Source organism: Pelobates fuscus, chromosome 1 (assembly GCF_036172605.1).
Source record: "Pelobates fuscus isolate aPelFus1 chromosome 1, aPelFus1.pri, whole genome shotgun sequence".
In the NCBI taxonomy this organism is placed as follows: Eukaryota; Metazoa; Chordata; class Amphibia; order Anura; family Pelobatidae; genus Pelobates; species Pelobates fuscus.
Genome location: NC_086317.1, coordinates 157,608,374 through 157,622,899, shown reverse-complemented (window position 1 = coordinate 157,622,899; position 14,526 = coordinate 157,608,374). Strand labels below are relative to the sequence as shown.

The 14,526-nt window shown below is 43.0% G+C and overlaps 1 protein-coding gene across 1 annotated transcript in view; it reads left to right on the top strand.

Annotated features, from left to right (window-relative positions):
• The window catches only part of LOC134602333 (uncharacterized), a 44,967-nt gene extending 30,701 nt beyond the window's left edge, over positions 1-14,266 (top strand). Inside the window, exons 4-6 of the mRNA XM_063447162.1 lie at positions 280-411; positions 3,147-3,284; positions 14,103-14,266. Of these exons, the coding sequence (XP_063303232.1) occupies positions 280-411; positions 3,147-3,284; positions 14,103-14,110 (278 nt within the window). The 3' untranslated portion in view covers positions 14,111-14,266. The remainder of the gene's footprint in view (positions 1-279; positions 412-3,146; positions 3,285-14,102) is intronic.
• The last annotated feature ends 260 nt before the right edge of the window (positions 14,267-14,526 follow it).

The window sequence follows — 14,526 nt, the reverse complement described above, 5'->3', positions numbered from 1 at the left end:
AACCAAAAGGACGCAGAAATGTGCTAAACAGTGTACTGCAAAATATATACCTAAAATAAATGTTATGGATATATTTTGCAGTAAACTGATAGGAGCAATTTAGTTCGCAGAGCAACTAAGAAAAAGAAGGTAATATATTTAATAAACATCATTGAAGCATCTCTAGTGGCTGTCAGGAAGATAGAGTCATAGAGATAAACTGGTCTGTGTGACTTTAATGGTCATTCAAATTCTACATGTATGTGTGAAGCTTGTCCTTTCTGTTTCCTTAAACTACAGAGGACAATCGTGTTGCACAGGAAGAATCGTTAATTGTGGCTGAATCAAACGTTAAGGAAGAAAAACATAATATGGATGATGAGAGCGTAGCACTGTGTCGAGCTCATAATAAGGAACTACTTGAAGAAACAGGTATGTGCGTATGAATGTATTGTGTATTATGTATAATAGTGTTGAATGCTAAAGGATTATAATTGCCCAAGGGATTTTGATATTTTGTTTACTTAATACTTTTTTTTATGATTCATACTAATCAGAATGATTTTGTATAAAGATCAATAAGGTCTCTCTTTGAACTTTAGTTAATCGGAATGCCCTTTCTAAAATAATCATTGCTAGATCATTCTGATACAAAAAGACAAAATATCATTCCTGCTGAAGAATACAAAGGATTTATATTTACTAGAACCTACATTTTAGCTGCTTAAAGACACTCTGTGTTTGTGTGCTGAAACGCTTTAGATGTAATGTCTTTATCCCTGCAGGCCTATTTTTTCAAAGTACTGATTTCATGAAAACACTTTTATGAATCACCTTAGTAACTACTCTGGGCTGTAAAGAAGGCAGTCCGAAGAGTTACCTGTAATTGTTTTAAACTGTAGTGTAAAGTGGATGTGAATGCTTCTCAAAGAGAAGCATTAATTTCAATCACAGCTATTGCTATGCAAGTGCTATGTGTCTCAAGGCCTTCTCTATGAGAAGCTTGTGATTGGACACAGATAGTCAGTCTTTAGAAGGAGGACCAGAGGTACAGTGAGGAGACTGACCTGTTGCTGGAATAAAGGTGAACTGGTGTAGGGTTAGCATTAACTACCAAAACCTAATTTAGTTCCTGATATGTGAATCTATTTTGAGTTATTTTTCATTGGTTGCATGATTTTTTATTTTTTTTTAAAAACATTATTTTTCTATTTTTAACATTTTGTTCCAAGTTAAAGTCGTGTTAGCTATACAAATAGGATACTAAAAGATAGCATTTCCTGTCTTAAAAAAAAAAACCAATATATAATATGCATGTGTACACTGAAAGAGAAACCCTTAAATGACAGTGGAACAAACATACAGCGTAAAATTTTGGTTAACATTTTAAACAATTAATTGAATAGAAAGGTACTTGCCTACTGGTGTCAGTGTATTTAAAACATAACATTTAATTTTTTTTTTTTTTTTTTTAATCTTGCTGTTGAAAATCAACAAATAAACCAAAAAATTCCAAGACTATCAAGAGTATAGACCAAAAAAAAAAATGTTTAAAGAAAACAAAAAAATATACTTATGAAAGGAAAAAGACTTATAAAGAATTATCCAATATAAGAAATATGCAAAATAAACTGAATTATTAGTCTATTAATAGTTTCTGGAATTGCAGTATGAGCCCAAGTATAACACATTTATAGTGTAGATTTAGAGATGCCAGTAAAACTGAAACTGGCAATCCTAAGAGACACAAAGTATGGGAAGAGTAAATATAACCACTCAATCAGAACTATAGTTTAGCATACTATTGCATCAGATTCCTTTGAAGGGAACTATCAGTATAACTGTGCTTTGGTTATAAACGCTATAAAACAAGGAACTCAGCCTGGAAATATCTAGTACTAGATACAAAGTTTAAATTATTCAATGCATGACTATTTTCTCAAGTAGTGCTTTTACCAATTATAGAGGATAGTGCAGAGCAGAGCCCCATCGCGTGTTTTGCTGAGCTTCAAGGGGGATAAGACCATTGTGACAGGTTAGGTATATAGGATCAAATTCTAACCGAAATGTGTCCTCTTTAAGCAGGATAAGACTATTGTGACAGGTTATATCGGCAAATTCTAACTGAAATGTGTCCATTTGATCCAATGAGTTGAGTGGAATTTGATTGACTGTTAATTTGTCCAATGTGAGAACCCATGGGAACTGAAAAACGTGATAGGATGATTTAAATATTTAGTCTGCATAAACCTCCAATAGGAGTGCATCATATAAATAAGTCATTAAACTGTGTTTAGTACAAAGTTATTATTAAACTATTTGAAAGGTCAAGTTTTTATTTGTACAGTAATAATTGTTTACAGTTTGTAAAGAATTAAGTCAAACTGTGAATGGTTACATAGGAGATAAGTGTTCTGCCTTCTCTTCGTGCAAAATCTATTCTTAGATGTTCCTTTTTATATATGTTTAATTGCACGGCTGTGTATTTTTCTGTTGTTATCATATCTTAAATAGGATTAATGAAATCATGCAGCATAGTTTTGTATTGAAATAATGTAGATCTATTTGGTAGTATATGACAGTCGTATCTCATGATTGTATGTAGAGGTCCTTGAGATAATTCTGATATTCTTAGTTCCTATCCCTTTCCCCATTAAAATACATTTGAAACTATTGTCTCAGTGTCTAAGGGGTTGACGGAAAACTCCAAGCACCATAAACACGCGTTTCTCACTCAGACAATGACCTAGCTCTGTACGGAGAGCTAACTGAAGGTCCTAAGCTGGAGCTGTAGTTGGAAGCAATGCCCGGTAGGCCCCAATGCAAGCACTTCTAAAACAGAGTTGCGCCAGGGCCTGGAACCACAGCCACTACAGCACTCGATAGTGGATGTCTTGTTTGGAGTGTTCCTTTAACAACTTAGTGCAATCACGAATGCATTGTATATTCACTCTGCTTAGTTTAACTTCCTAGTTGGACTAATCTAAATATTATTGAATGCTGATATTTAATTTCCCACAATCATTTATTCTATGTGCAATACTGTTTAATGCCGTGGGTCACAAAGTAGTATTTCTATCTATGGAGCCAAATCTGTTGTCAATCCATGCCCAATAAACCAAAAAAAAAATGTATTTATTTATTTATTTGTTTGTTTGTTTTCAAAGCTGGTGCCAACAAAATCAATTATAGAGAAATATTTGCAATGATTGAAGCAAGCATCGAGGAAGGAAAGAGTTTTGATGAAGGACGTATCAGCTCAGTGCTTGTACTGGCATATGATGGTGAGATTTCTGAAGAAACAGGTATGTTTGCACTGTGTGCTTGGCATATTTTGTAATGTTGGTTTGTATTATATTTGTAATAAAAAGAAAGGATTATCTATGAGATAAAATACAAGGAAGTTAAGAAAAAAAATAGAACACAAAACAAACGTTTAAGCCTAAAGCTCTTCCTGTTTAAAAAAAAATAAAAAATAAAAATGTTGAAGAACATATTCTATTTTATATACATAATGCTCTTCTGCTCTTCTGAAATAGTTTTACCAAAAGGCCCCTAATGTGACCCTTTTTAATTGTTTTATTCTACTTACAATGTATGCCTGGCTATCCTGCACAGCCAGAGGATTCAATGTAAATTCATTTAACTCCCATGGTGCAAGAGAATGCTGGTTTGCTTTCAGTCATATTGCCGTGACTAACCCAAACTTCACAGCTCACCCTCTGAAACTGACCATGCATTCATGGCCTGAGTATTGCAGCTGTGCGTCTTTACGTGACTTTCCATGGTAAGCCGAGTCATGACACCTGGGCAAACAAAATCATCTAAAGAAGTGCGCACTCAGGGCAACTGCAGGACTTCCCTGAGAGCGTGGCTACACAGAAAGTTTGACCCACACATTCCCATGGCAACAACAAACACATTGATGTAGAGGGAAGAAAATAAGGTGATAAGTGAGCTTGACAGAAGGGTGTCCCTCTATAAGATGGTCTATTTAAGCTCAGGTCAGCTGAGCTTTTATTGCTGAATTGATCTATGCTATCTGCTGTGGTCACTTTGCTTCTGATCTCCTGGTATCTGACGTTTGGCCTGATTCTATGCTCCTGAACCTTACTGCCTGGATATTTGAACCCTTGGCCTTTTTGGCATTGGCTTTGCCCCCTTTGGATTTGTTTGCCTCAAATTTACTTTGAACCCTTTTACATCAATAATCAACTACCTTTTGGGTTCCACTTCCTACAACCACCTAACACATATTACATGTATCTGCCCAAGAATGCATGAGTCTGTTAAGCTTTGTGGGTTGATGACCTTGTCGACCTTGAACATGACATATGCACCGTTGCCTTGTCGGCATATGCAAAACCCCCCCACCAATACCCATTTCAATAAAACACTGACACCAGGGTTTTGGAAAAATTATATCACAGCTTTTATTGATTATTAACATAAATTATAAAGGTCATTGTCAACAGCAGGCCAATGTTGGCCTGCACAATTACCATCTAGCAGTTTACAATTTAACCCCTTGACAATGACCCACCCCCACATAACATAATACCCAAACATTGAAACATTTAACTTAACATTGAAACATGACCATTGCCACCAAAGGGCACCATCCATTGCCACCAAAGGGCACCACAAGTGTAGGGGCATACCGAGACACGCCTACACACCCCGGTTCAGAGCTACCTACGAGCTTGAACCTACCAAACCAGTCCAAAGGCCTACCTATTAGCCCTGAGCTCCACACTTTTCCCCATCTCACTCTTTTCTCCCCCCAACTTTGCTCTCCATCCCCCGCCACAGCTCAGAGCTTGACCCCTCAAGCTCCTGAGCGACCCCCCCCCGGGAAAATATTGCCCTCTGGAGGCCCTCCTTGAAACCCAGCAATAGAAAATCCAGGCCCACCTCGGAGAGATGGACCCCATCTCGCCTAAAATAACCTGGAAGCATGTCTTCCAACTCCCTGTGCCCAATTACAACCCCAACCGCTTCACATACGCTGCCATAACTTTATTAACCTTATCCTTAATTTTCGCCACCGCAGAGGGATTCCACGCGTGTCGCCAGTAAAACCTTGGAACCATTTCCGACCACACTACCATAACCCCTGGCACTAACTCCCTCAATTTGTCCACATCCCTCTTCATACACTCAATCAATACCTTTTGAAGTAACGACCCCACATCATTGCAACCTGCGTGAAGCACCACTATGTCTGGAACCTGACCCAACAGAATTTTATGAAACATTTCCGCACAGATAGCAGTCCAACCCCAACCCCGGTATCCAAACCACCGGAGCTGCACCAAGGAACTAGGAAAGCCCAGCTGTAGACCACGATGTTGAACTGCAGCTCTCTGATGCGCCCAGCATATGTATGAGTGGCCGACCACCCATACCGTCCAACCTGCAAGACATAAGGCAAACATAGACAACCACAACACAAACATTTAAACAATAACTCCCCCTCAACCGCCCATAGGCCTTATACCAACTTGTCTGGCCTGACGTAAGACCTGAACCTCAGCGACTCCCACCTGCTGATCCTTTTTACCCGATCATCACCCAATCCCAGTCTCGCCGCTTCCGTAGCCGCGCCAATCCGAAAGGAATGAGTCCCGAATTGGCCTGGGTCCACTCCCAACTTTGCCAACGCCTTCCGAAAAACCCTGAGGAACTTGAACTTCGATAGCGAAGAGCCGTCCTCGTGCGATAGCGAAGAGCCGTCGCCCATACCTCCTGGAAGGCCGTTGCGCACTTAACTGGGCACGTCCTCCCACCCGGGAGTTCCCACAACGTAATCAACATTCCCTTCCCCATTATATCCGTTTTGGACCGCCTCAGATTGATCACTACCTTGTTACTCCACACTTCCACATCCCCTTGGCGATTGCTGCTGACCAGCTCGCTGACCCGAAATGCGAAACTAAAAACCACGGAAAACAGCTTAACTTCGTATCCCGAAAAACACACCACGGGCAGCACCCTGACCACCCGTTGAAGAAACTCAAACGACACCGGCCTCCTGGAATCCACCGACACTTTACCCCTCCTGAAACCTTTCAGCGCCTGCCTCACCAGAAAATGTTTAGTGGCATCCTCCCAACCATTAAACTTAAACAAGAAAGCTAGCGCTGCCAGCTTACGCCCTACTACCGTGGCCGAAGCCCCTGTGGTGACCGACCTACACACGAGCCACAACAGCGTGTCCAACCAGGACTCCCTTGAGAGCTGACCCCCCGTCTGTTGCACTAGCTCGTCCCATTCCCCCCACTCCTTACCACCAGGTAGCGGGTGCCAGGGAGTCCCTGATCAGTCCGCCAAGCATGATGTCCCGAGCCGCCACATCACGTCCGGGCAAGACATACCTTCCTCCCGCGCGCCAGGTGCCGCCTGCCGGAATCTCTCCCACTGCGAACGAGATAACGGATTGGCAATAGCATTCAACAGTCTGGGCACGTGCCGCGCCTGAAAAACAATATTAAAACGCATGCAGAACAAGACAAAACGATGCTGTACCACCGGGATAGAGGACACTGACAGCCCGTTCACTGCATCAACTACTGCCATTGTCCGAAAAAAATACCCCCTTCTTATCCCTCAACTGTGGACCCCATAGTGACAGCGCTGCGACGGGAACAACTCCAGGAACGCCAAGTTGCGTATCAGCGGACTGACCTTCCACGCCTCTGGCCAAATCCCCACGCACCATTGACCCGAGAAGTAAGCCACGAAACCGACACTACCCGAAGCATCCGTGAACAGCTCCAGCTCCTGTGAAGAAGCCGCCGGCTCCCGGAAGAACACCTTCCCATTAAAGTCCCGCAAGAATTTCCCCCAGACATCCAGATCGGCCTTCATAGCCGCTGAGACCCAAATAAGGTGGTGCGGGAACACCACCCCCCGTCGCCCTGGCTAGGAACCTGTTAAAGACCCTTCCAACTGGAATCACCTAGCAGGCGAAGTTTAGCCGACCCAGCAGTGACTGAAGCACCAAGAGCGTGACCTTCTTAGCTCCCCGTATCTCCGCCACTGCCTGCCGCAGAGCCAGCAACTTGTCCTGCGGCAGCCTACACTCCCCTTTGATCGAGTTGATCTCCAAGCCCAAGAAACTCAAACAAGTTGTAGGCCCCACTGTTTTGTCACCCGCCAGGGGGACTCCAATAACGTGCGCCACCCATTCCAATGTCCTCAATCCCATGCGGCATTCCTCCGATCCGGGAGGCCCGACACATAGGAAATCATCCAGGTAATGGACCACCATCTTAGTGCCCGCTTCCAGATTCACCACCCATTCCAGAAACGTGCTAAATTTCTCGAAGTACGCGCACGATATAGAGCACCCCATGGGTAAACATAGATCCACGTAGTACTCCCCCTTGAAGTGACAACCCAGCAAGTGATGGCACTTCGGGTGAATTGGCAAAAGGCGAAAAGCCGCCTCCACGTCCGCCTTTGCCAACAACGACCCACGTCCCGCTCGTTGCACCAGACTCACCGCCTGGTCGAATGAAGCGTACGACACCGAACAAAGGGCCTTGTCAATGTCGTCGTTAACTGACGACCCCTGGGGTAGGACAGGTGATGAATCAGGCGGGACTTGCAGGGTTCCATCTTGGGTACCACCCACAACGGCGATACTCTCAAGTTAGGTAAGGGGGGCTCCATGAACGGCCCCACCACCCTGCCCAATTGTACCTCCTTAAGATACTTTTCCCTGACCACCCCCGGAAATTCCCCGGCTGACTTCAGGTTGCGAAGCCGATGAGCCACCTCCCGGTCCCGAAACGGTATCACGAACCCTTTGGTAAACCCCTCCTCAAGCAACCCAGCATCTTCCCGGGTTAGCGTAGCGGTTTAGCCAAGGCAACATCGCGTCGACCTTCACTGGCATTGCCCCCAGTGGCAGGGGACATGGTCGAACCTTCGGGCCCCCCCACTGCAGAGGCTGACTTACCCTTCTTAAAGCACCTGTGAAGTCCGTGGGTGCCTCCAAGACGATCCCTCAGCCACTCGAGACCCCTCTCCTGCAGAGCAGCCCGGACTCCTTCCAGACAATCTTCCATCTTGCTGACAACCTGCAGAGGAGACAAAAGAAAAAAGCCACACAAATCCTGCCACAACAACAGGTAAGTGCAACTTTAGATTAAAGTGATCCTTAGATCTAAAATGGCCACTACTTATACTCCCCTTATAACTCCACCCCACTCCATTTCCTTAGACCAATCCCTAACCACTAACCCTTAGATGCCTGACTCCTGGCAATGTCAAGGCCCACTCCCCTTAGCTATGCTGCTCCATGGGCTACATGGAAGTGCTGAGATTGAAAGTGTGTGTTTTACTTAATTCCAATGCACCACTCATGTCAGCAAAAACTACAAAAGTATATACTGGGGTGAAATATCCAATTAACAAAATAAAATTTGGAGCAATAATTATAGGCTAAAGTTTTAATAAAAGCCTAAAGCATCCTCAATATAAATGCAAATCCCCTCCTCTCCCCCATTTATTCACTATAAGACAGTCTGCTGCCACTACTGAGACAATACACTCATTATATATGAAAAAGTGTTTTTGATTTTTTTAAATGAATTGCTACCACCCCAGGTTTATGTTGTATGCATAACCAGCTATATGGTAATGCAATCACACAGGAGGTGTAATACAGAGGTCATGCAGTAGCTTTGCTATATGTCACACATGTAGTGCATAATTACAGTGACAATGGAAATGGAAATAGAAATTCAGCTTCCCTCATTAGGTTTAGCTCCCGGCCTATCATCCTTTATATATGGACTTATATGGAATATATGTATTAGACGTTAGGTCAGTGGGTAGGGCATGTGCCATAGCTAGAAAGGAGTGGCATGGATGGAATGTTGAGATTAAATAGCCACCAGTTATGACACCTTTTTGTCTACAAATAAATGCATTATATAGTAGGAGTTGATAAAAGTATGCAGAAAATTTGTTTAAAAAAAGAAAATCCCAAAGTTGAATACAAACTAGCCTAGAAATGCAGCAACTAAAACGTTATATGTCGAAAATAGTAAAACTGTTATACGTTCACCAAAATCCATTCTTAATGATTATACATATCTAACCGGCCTTACAATTCCAAATTCGAAATACAGCCCTCTCAGGCATCAATACATATTATTCTTTCTTCAGGTGAAAACAATCCACTCCAATCTCAATTTTCCCGAGATAATGGGTGATAAGGGTCTGCAGATGTACAGTGAGAAATATAAAACTATATATGGGCCTACTCACACTTATAGATCATTTTGTTTTTAATGGTTGAAATAGATGGGTATTTTTTGCTCTTTGAGATTTAGAGAGGACCAAGTGTGATAGGAATTATTTTAAAATATATATATATACACAATAGTTTGATATGTGTAAGTCATAAGATATATATTAAAGGAGCACTATAGGGTCAGGAACACAAACATGTGTTCCTGACCCAATAGGGTTAAAACCACCATCTAGCCACCCTTGTCCCCTCATGCCTCACTAAATAAAGTAAAATCTTACTTGTATTCAAGCCTGCAGCTGCTTACTTTGTCCCTGTTTCCTTTAGACCTGTCCAATGCCTGCCTACATCTGCAGAAGTGGTAGCATGATCCAACCACAATACTTCCCCATAGGATTGGCTGAGACTGACAAAAAGGCAGATCAGGGGCAGAGCCAGCACAAATCAAACAAATCCCTGGCCAATCAGCATCTCCTCATAGAGATGAATTGAATCAATGAATCTCTATGAGGGAAGTTCAGTGTCTGCATGCAGAGGGAGGAGACACTGCATGTTTTGATGCATTTTAGGCAGCCATGACCCAGGAAGGATCTCTAACAGCTATCTGAGGAGTGGCCAGTGAAGTTATCACTAGGCTGTAATGTAAACACTGCATTTTCTCTGAAAAGACAGTGCTTACACAAAAAGCCTGAAGGTAATGATTCTACTCACCAGAACAAATTCAATAAGGTGTAGTTGTTCTGGTGACTATAGTGTCTGTGGCAAATATAGCCATTCCAGACTGCTATGCTATGTATATGGTGCTATCCCTTTAAGATTGCCTGCCCATGTCTGTATTTGTATTCCATATGTGTGGCAAACCTAGCCACTTTAACCCTGTCTTTATATACCTAAGGCTAGCGCTTGTACTGTATCTGTTACAGACCTAGCCCCTTAAGAAATGTCGGCATGTAAAAGTTCAGGCTGTTTCACCTATCGCCAGTATATGTCTAGAGCATTCGTGTGTTTCCAACACACAAATACCGCCAGCATTCTGCTTAGAAATCCACGAACAGTGAAGCTCAACACTGTTCGTGGAACAAGCAAAATCCCGAATGGGAGACCACACCAGCAGGTCGTGTGTCTCCCACCTTAAACCTTGCAACATTGTAACAACCGCCAATTAATGTTACATAGTTACATAGTTACATAGCTGAAAAGAGACTTGCGTCCATCAAGTTCAGCCTTCCTCACATATGCTTTTGCTGTTGATCCAAAAGATCCGAACACGTGGCGGCGGCCATCTTTGTTCTCGGAGACCCAGCTGGGCTTTGACGTAGAGTGCCCGGAACTAAAATCGGCTACTCAGCGACACAAGCCCCGCTGGACTTCCAACCCGTTTGGGAAATCGGTTCTTTCGGGAGTTTCACCCCCTCAGTCAGTTCATTCATTTCAATGCTGGTTGGACTGAACATGCAATTCGAACAGCGTTCGTTTAATTGTGCAGGGATCTGAGTGCTAGTTCACTCAATGATGCGCTCAGATCCCAGCTATGGTAACAAGGGGTATTTTAACTAAATGTCAGGAATATTATGCCAGTTATGGATTTTAATGTAAAAAGCTGTATTTTACTGTACTAGGAGATAATCCCATTAATAATACATTCTTGAATGATTATCTCTCTAGTACAGCAGTGCATGGTGGGAGATAGCCCTGCAAGTTAAGTCCCCCATGTAGTCCACTACTGGACAACCCCTGCAAGGTCACTTTGGAAACCCCTTGCATGGGGAACTGCATAAATACTGTAACCTGTGAATAAAAGCTCAATTGACGGGGGCGGAGCCAGCGCCTGAACGAGCAAGTCGCAGCATACAACAGCTCCGAAAACCCATATTCCAGCGATAAAAGCAAATTCCGGGACCAAACATTCAGGCCACCGGACCACTTACACCATGGGGAAAAAGGATAAGAAAAGCCGAGCGGATCCCAACTCCGGATCTCAAGATATTGGCAATTTTCTGCGCCCGGCTCAGCGGCAAGAGCCTGCCAAGATGGTGCCGAGCGAGGCCTACAGGCCTACACCACACACTCATCAGACGAAGATAGCCTACCTGACTCCGTCTACACTCCCGGCAGGGCACAAAACAAAGCCCTACAGCCGCACGAGCTAGGAGACGCGGCACCTGCAACAAAAGCCGACATAAAGGCGCTGATGCTTAACATTAAAGCGATGTTCGATGCAGACATGGCGCAAGTCCGGAGTGAGATTTCTACACTATCTGGCCGCGTGGTATCAGCTGAAGAGTCCCTCAAGAGCACCAGGGTGGCACAATCGGCCAGGGATGCAACGTTGGGATCCCTACAAAAGCAGTGTGCAACGCTGACGGCCCAAATGGCCGACATGGAGGACAAGGCGAAGGCTAGAAACCTGCGAATCAGGGGTGTGCCCGAATCGGTCACTACCATGGAACTGCTGCACTATTGCAAGAGGCTTATAGCTACACTGTTGGTCCCAAAGCAGGCTAAGCAAGTAGGTTTGGACTTCTGCTTCTGTCTTCCTAAAGCGACTAAGGCACCCCTGGAAGCACCACGGGACGTATTGATCAAATTTGTTCGGGACTCAGACCGAGGGGCCCTGATGAGCGCTGCTAAAGGCTCACCTACGGTAACCTTTGAGGAGGATACCCTAACGTTTTATAGAGATCTCTCCAGACAGACCCTCACGTGGCGCAGATCCCTTCGTCAGGTTACCCTACAGCTCCGGGAGAATTCCATCCCTTATAAATGGGGACTGAATCGTCTTATAACGGAACGAGCCGGTGAGACGTCCTACCTGTCCCATATATCCGAGGCGACCAACTTCCTCCAGTCGTTCGGACTTTCGATGCCGGCTGCACCTACGGGCACCCGCCCGCTGTGGAACGTGGAAGATATAACCCCGTTTGCGCCCAGAGAACCGACACCGAAGGCGACAAGCTCCCTGACCTGAGCTCAACGCCCAGCGGACCTGTCACCCACTATCGACCTAAACGGGTCGTATATACAGGACTGTGAGTTGGACTTTCCGCACAAGCTCAAGTACCTGATATGCAACTGAGGTTTTTTGGTTTACTTTTAAAAATGTTTAGCTTAAGTTCACAACATATTTCCAAACTTTACTTTCATTTTAAAGCTTTTTTCCAAAGTTTCAGTTTTTTAAAATATGATAGCTGGCTCCGCAAGCAGACAGCATGGGATTCTGTTTAAGATGACTCCCCCCACACTCGGCTGTTTAAGCGGCCACTGGCCACATACCCATGTTTTCCCAAATCCCAATCTGAGGGCCCACGCAAGTCTCCAGCCCCAACATCCATAAACAGGGCTTATACAGCTGGCTATATGCACCCTCCTAACACGCGGCATTGCATCTATGAGCTCGGCAAGAGGAGTAACCGATGAGACTCTATATAAAAAACGGGTGGCTTAGCATATGTGTAATTATAACCATTATATGATGTTTATCTCAATTGTATTGTATATCGTGAAAACATATTGCATATGATATAAATAAGAGAGAACATCGACCTAAGAGCCTAAAATTTAACCCATAGGTCGGTGTTAGAAAAAACGCCCCAGTAACTCTTCCCAACGGGGAATAACCCACAAATTAAATAATAGAAAAGTATGGAACCAAAGGTCCCTAGTGGAAGAGTTAATCGGAAATCCCTAACTTTAATGATCCTAATAGTATAGACGATAAAATAGACAGGAAAGAGGAGACCAGGGTAGAAAGGGTAAATGTGACTGGATACACATATACCCTGATAATCCCTTAACAGAGAAATATGTTAGAGCCTAAGAATTAAGCTTAAAAAGGGTAACATACAACGACTGTAAGGAGGTTGAACTAGGTAGAGAGACCAGTAAGTAAATAGGGGAGAGGTGGGAAAAGGACCCTCTAAGCCAGAGGTATATGAACACCTTTCTCCAAAACCTAATCCCCTAAGGGTCCGCTCACTAAGAGAGGATCCTATAACTGAGTACCTCGGCACTGTGACTATCACAAGTGCCTACCTGTTACCCTGCTCCCTTCCTGTCTAAGTAGCAAAAAACCAAATCAAATAAATTAAATCCAATCCATAACGTGCTACCTAATTGTGCAAAAGAAATTAAATAAAATGAACTCTTTTTGCACATGATGTAAAGTAATTTTAAATTCTGCATACCCACAAAAATAAAGAATTTTTAAAAAAATGCTCAGTTGACCTCCAAGTGATGTGTCGTCTAGTTCTTGGGAGAAAAAGATTGTGATTACGCTACCTGCATTTTACCTACATTTTACCTGCTTTATCCTGACTACCAGCGGAAATATCGTGGATAATACAACTACTCCGCTACAGTGTCCCTTTTAAAACCTTTATAAAAACGTTTAAAATACATATACATTAAAAAAAAATCTCACTGCTTTCCTCTGATGTTGATGATCCTTTATTTGTCTTTACTGAATGGCTATTAATACATTCCACTGAAGCAGGAGAAAGAAAACAATCTAAGCATTATGACGTCCCATTTCATTATGGTGTACATATGTTAAAAATGTAAAAAAAAATTGTACATATGAATCAACTCAGAAAAATTTTACTTTTCAAACTGGTAACAGATATTTTTATCCACATCAGCTGCTTTTCAAATGCAACTAGATTAATCTAGGCATGCTTCCTTATTCACAAAGAATGCACTTCACAATAAATCCCTAAAAATAAGACTCTATTAAACTAAATTACAGATTGTGTTTCTTGAAACAGTAAAACACAAATTGGTTGACTCTCTATGTGATGTGAATATTTTGACCTTTTGAATGATTCAAGCAAATGTATGTTTTTTTTGTTTATTTCTACAGAAGTTTGAAACAGAGAACTTTGTTAAAAAAGGAGATAAAAAGGGGAAAATAATCTGTTCAGCTGTGAAGCCATCTCTCTACCAAGAATCAATCAACAGAGGCATCTTTATCTGAACTTGATTCATAGAATAACTTTTCTTCTGTTCCAGTATTAAGCTTTGATCCTTGAGCAGGGCCGGATTAACATAGGGGCTGATGGAGCTGCAGCTCCAGGCCCAGGCCCATGGAATAGGCCCATTTAAAAAATAGGCCCATTTTTACACACAACTCTTAGGTTTGCCACCTGACTGGTATTTTACTGGCACAGCCGGTATTTGAGGCTGCCTGGTCGTGCCGGTATTGCATTAATACCAGCAATACAAATGCAGGTATTTTTCTCAGAATAAATGGAGATTACTCTGCAATACCAGCACCGGATAGTAGT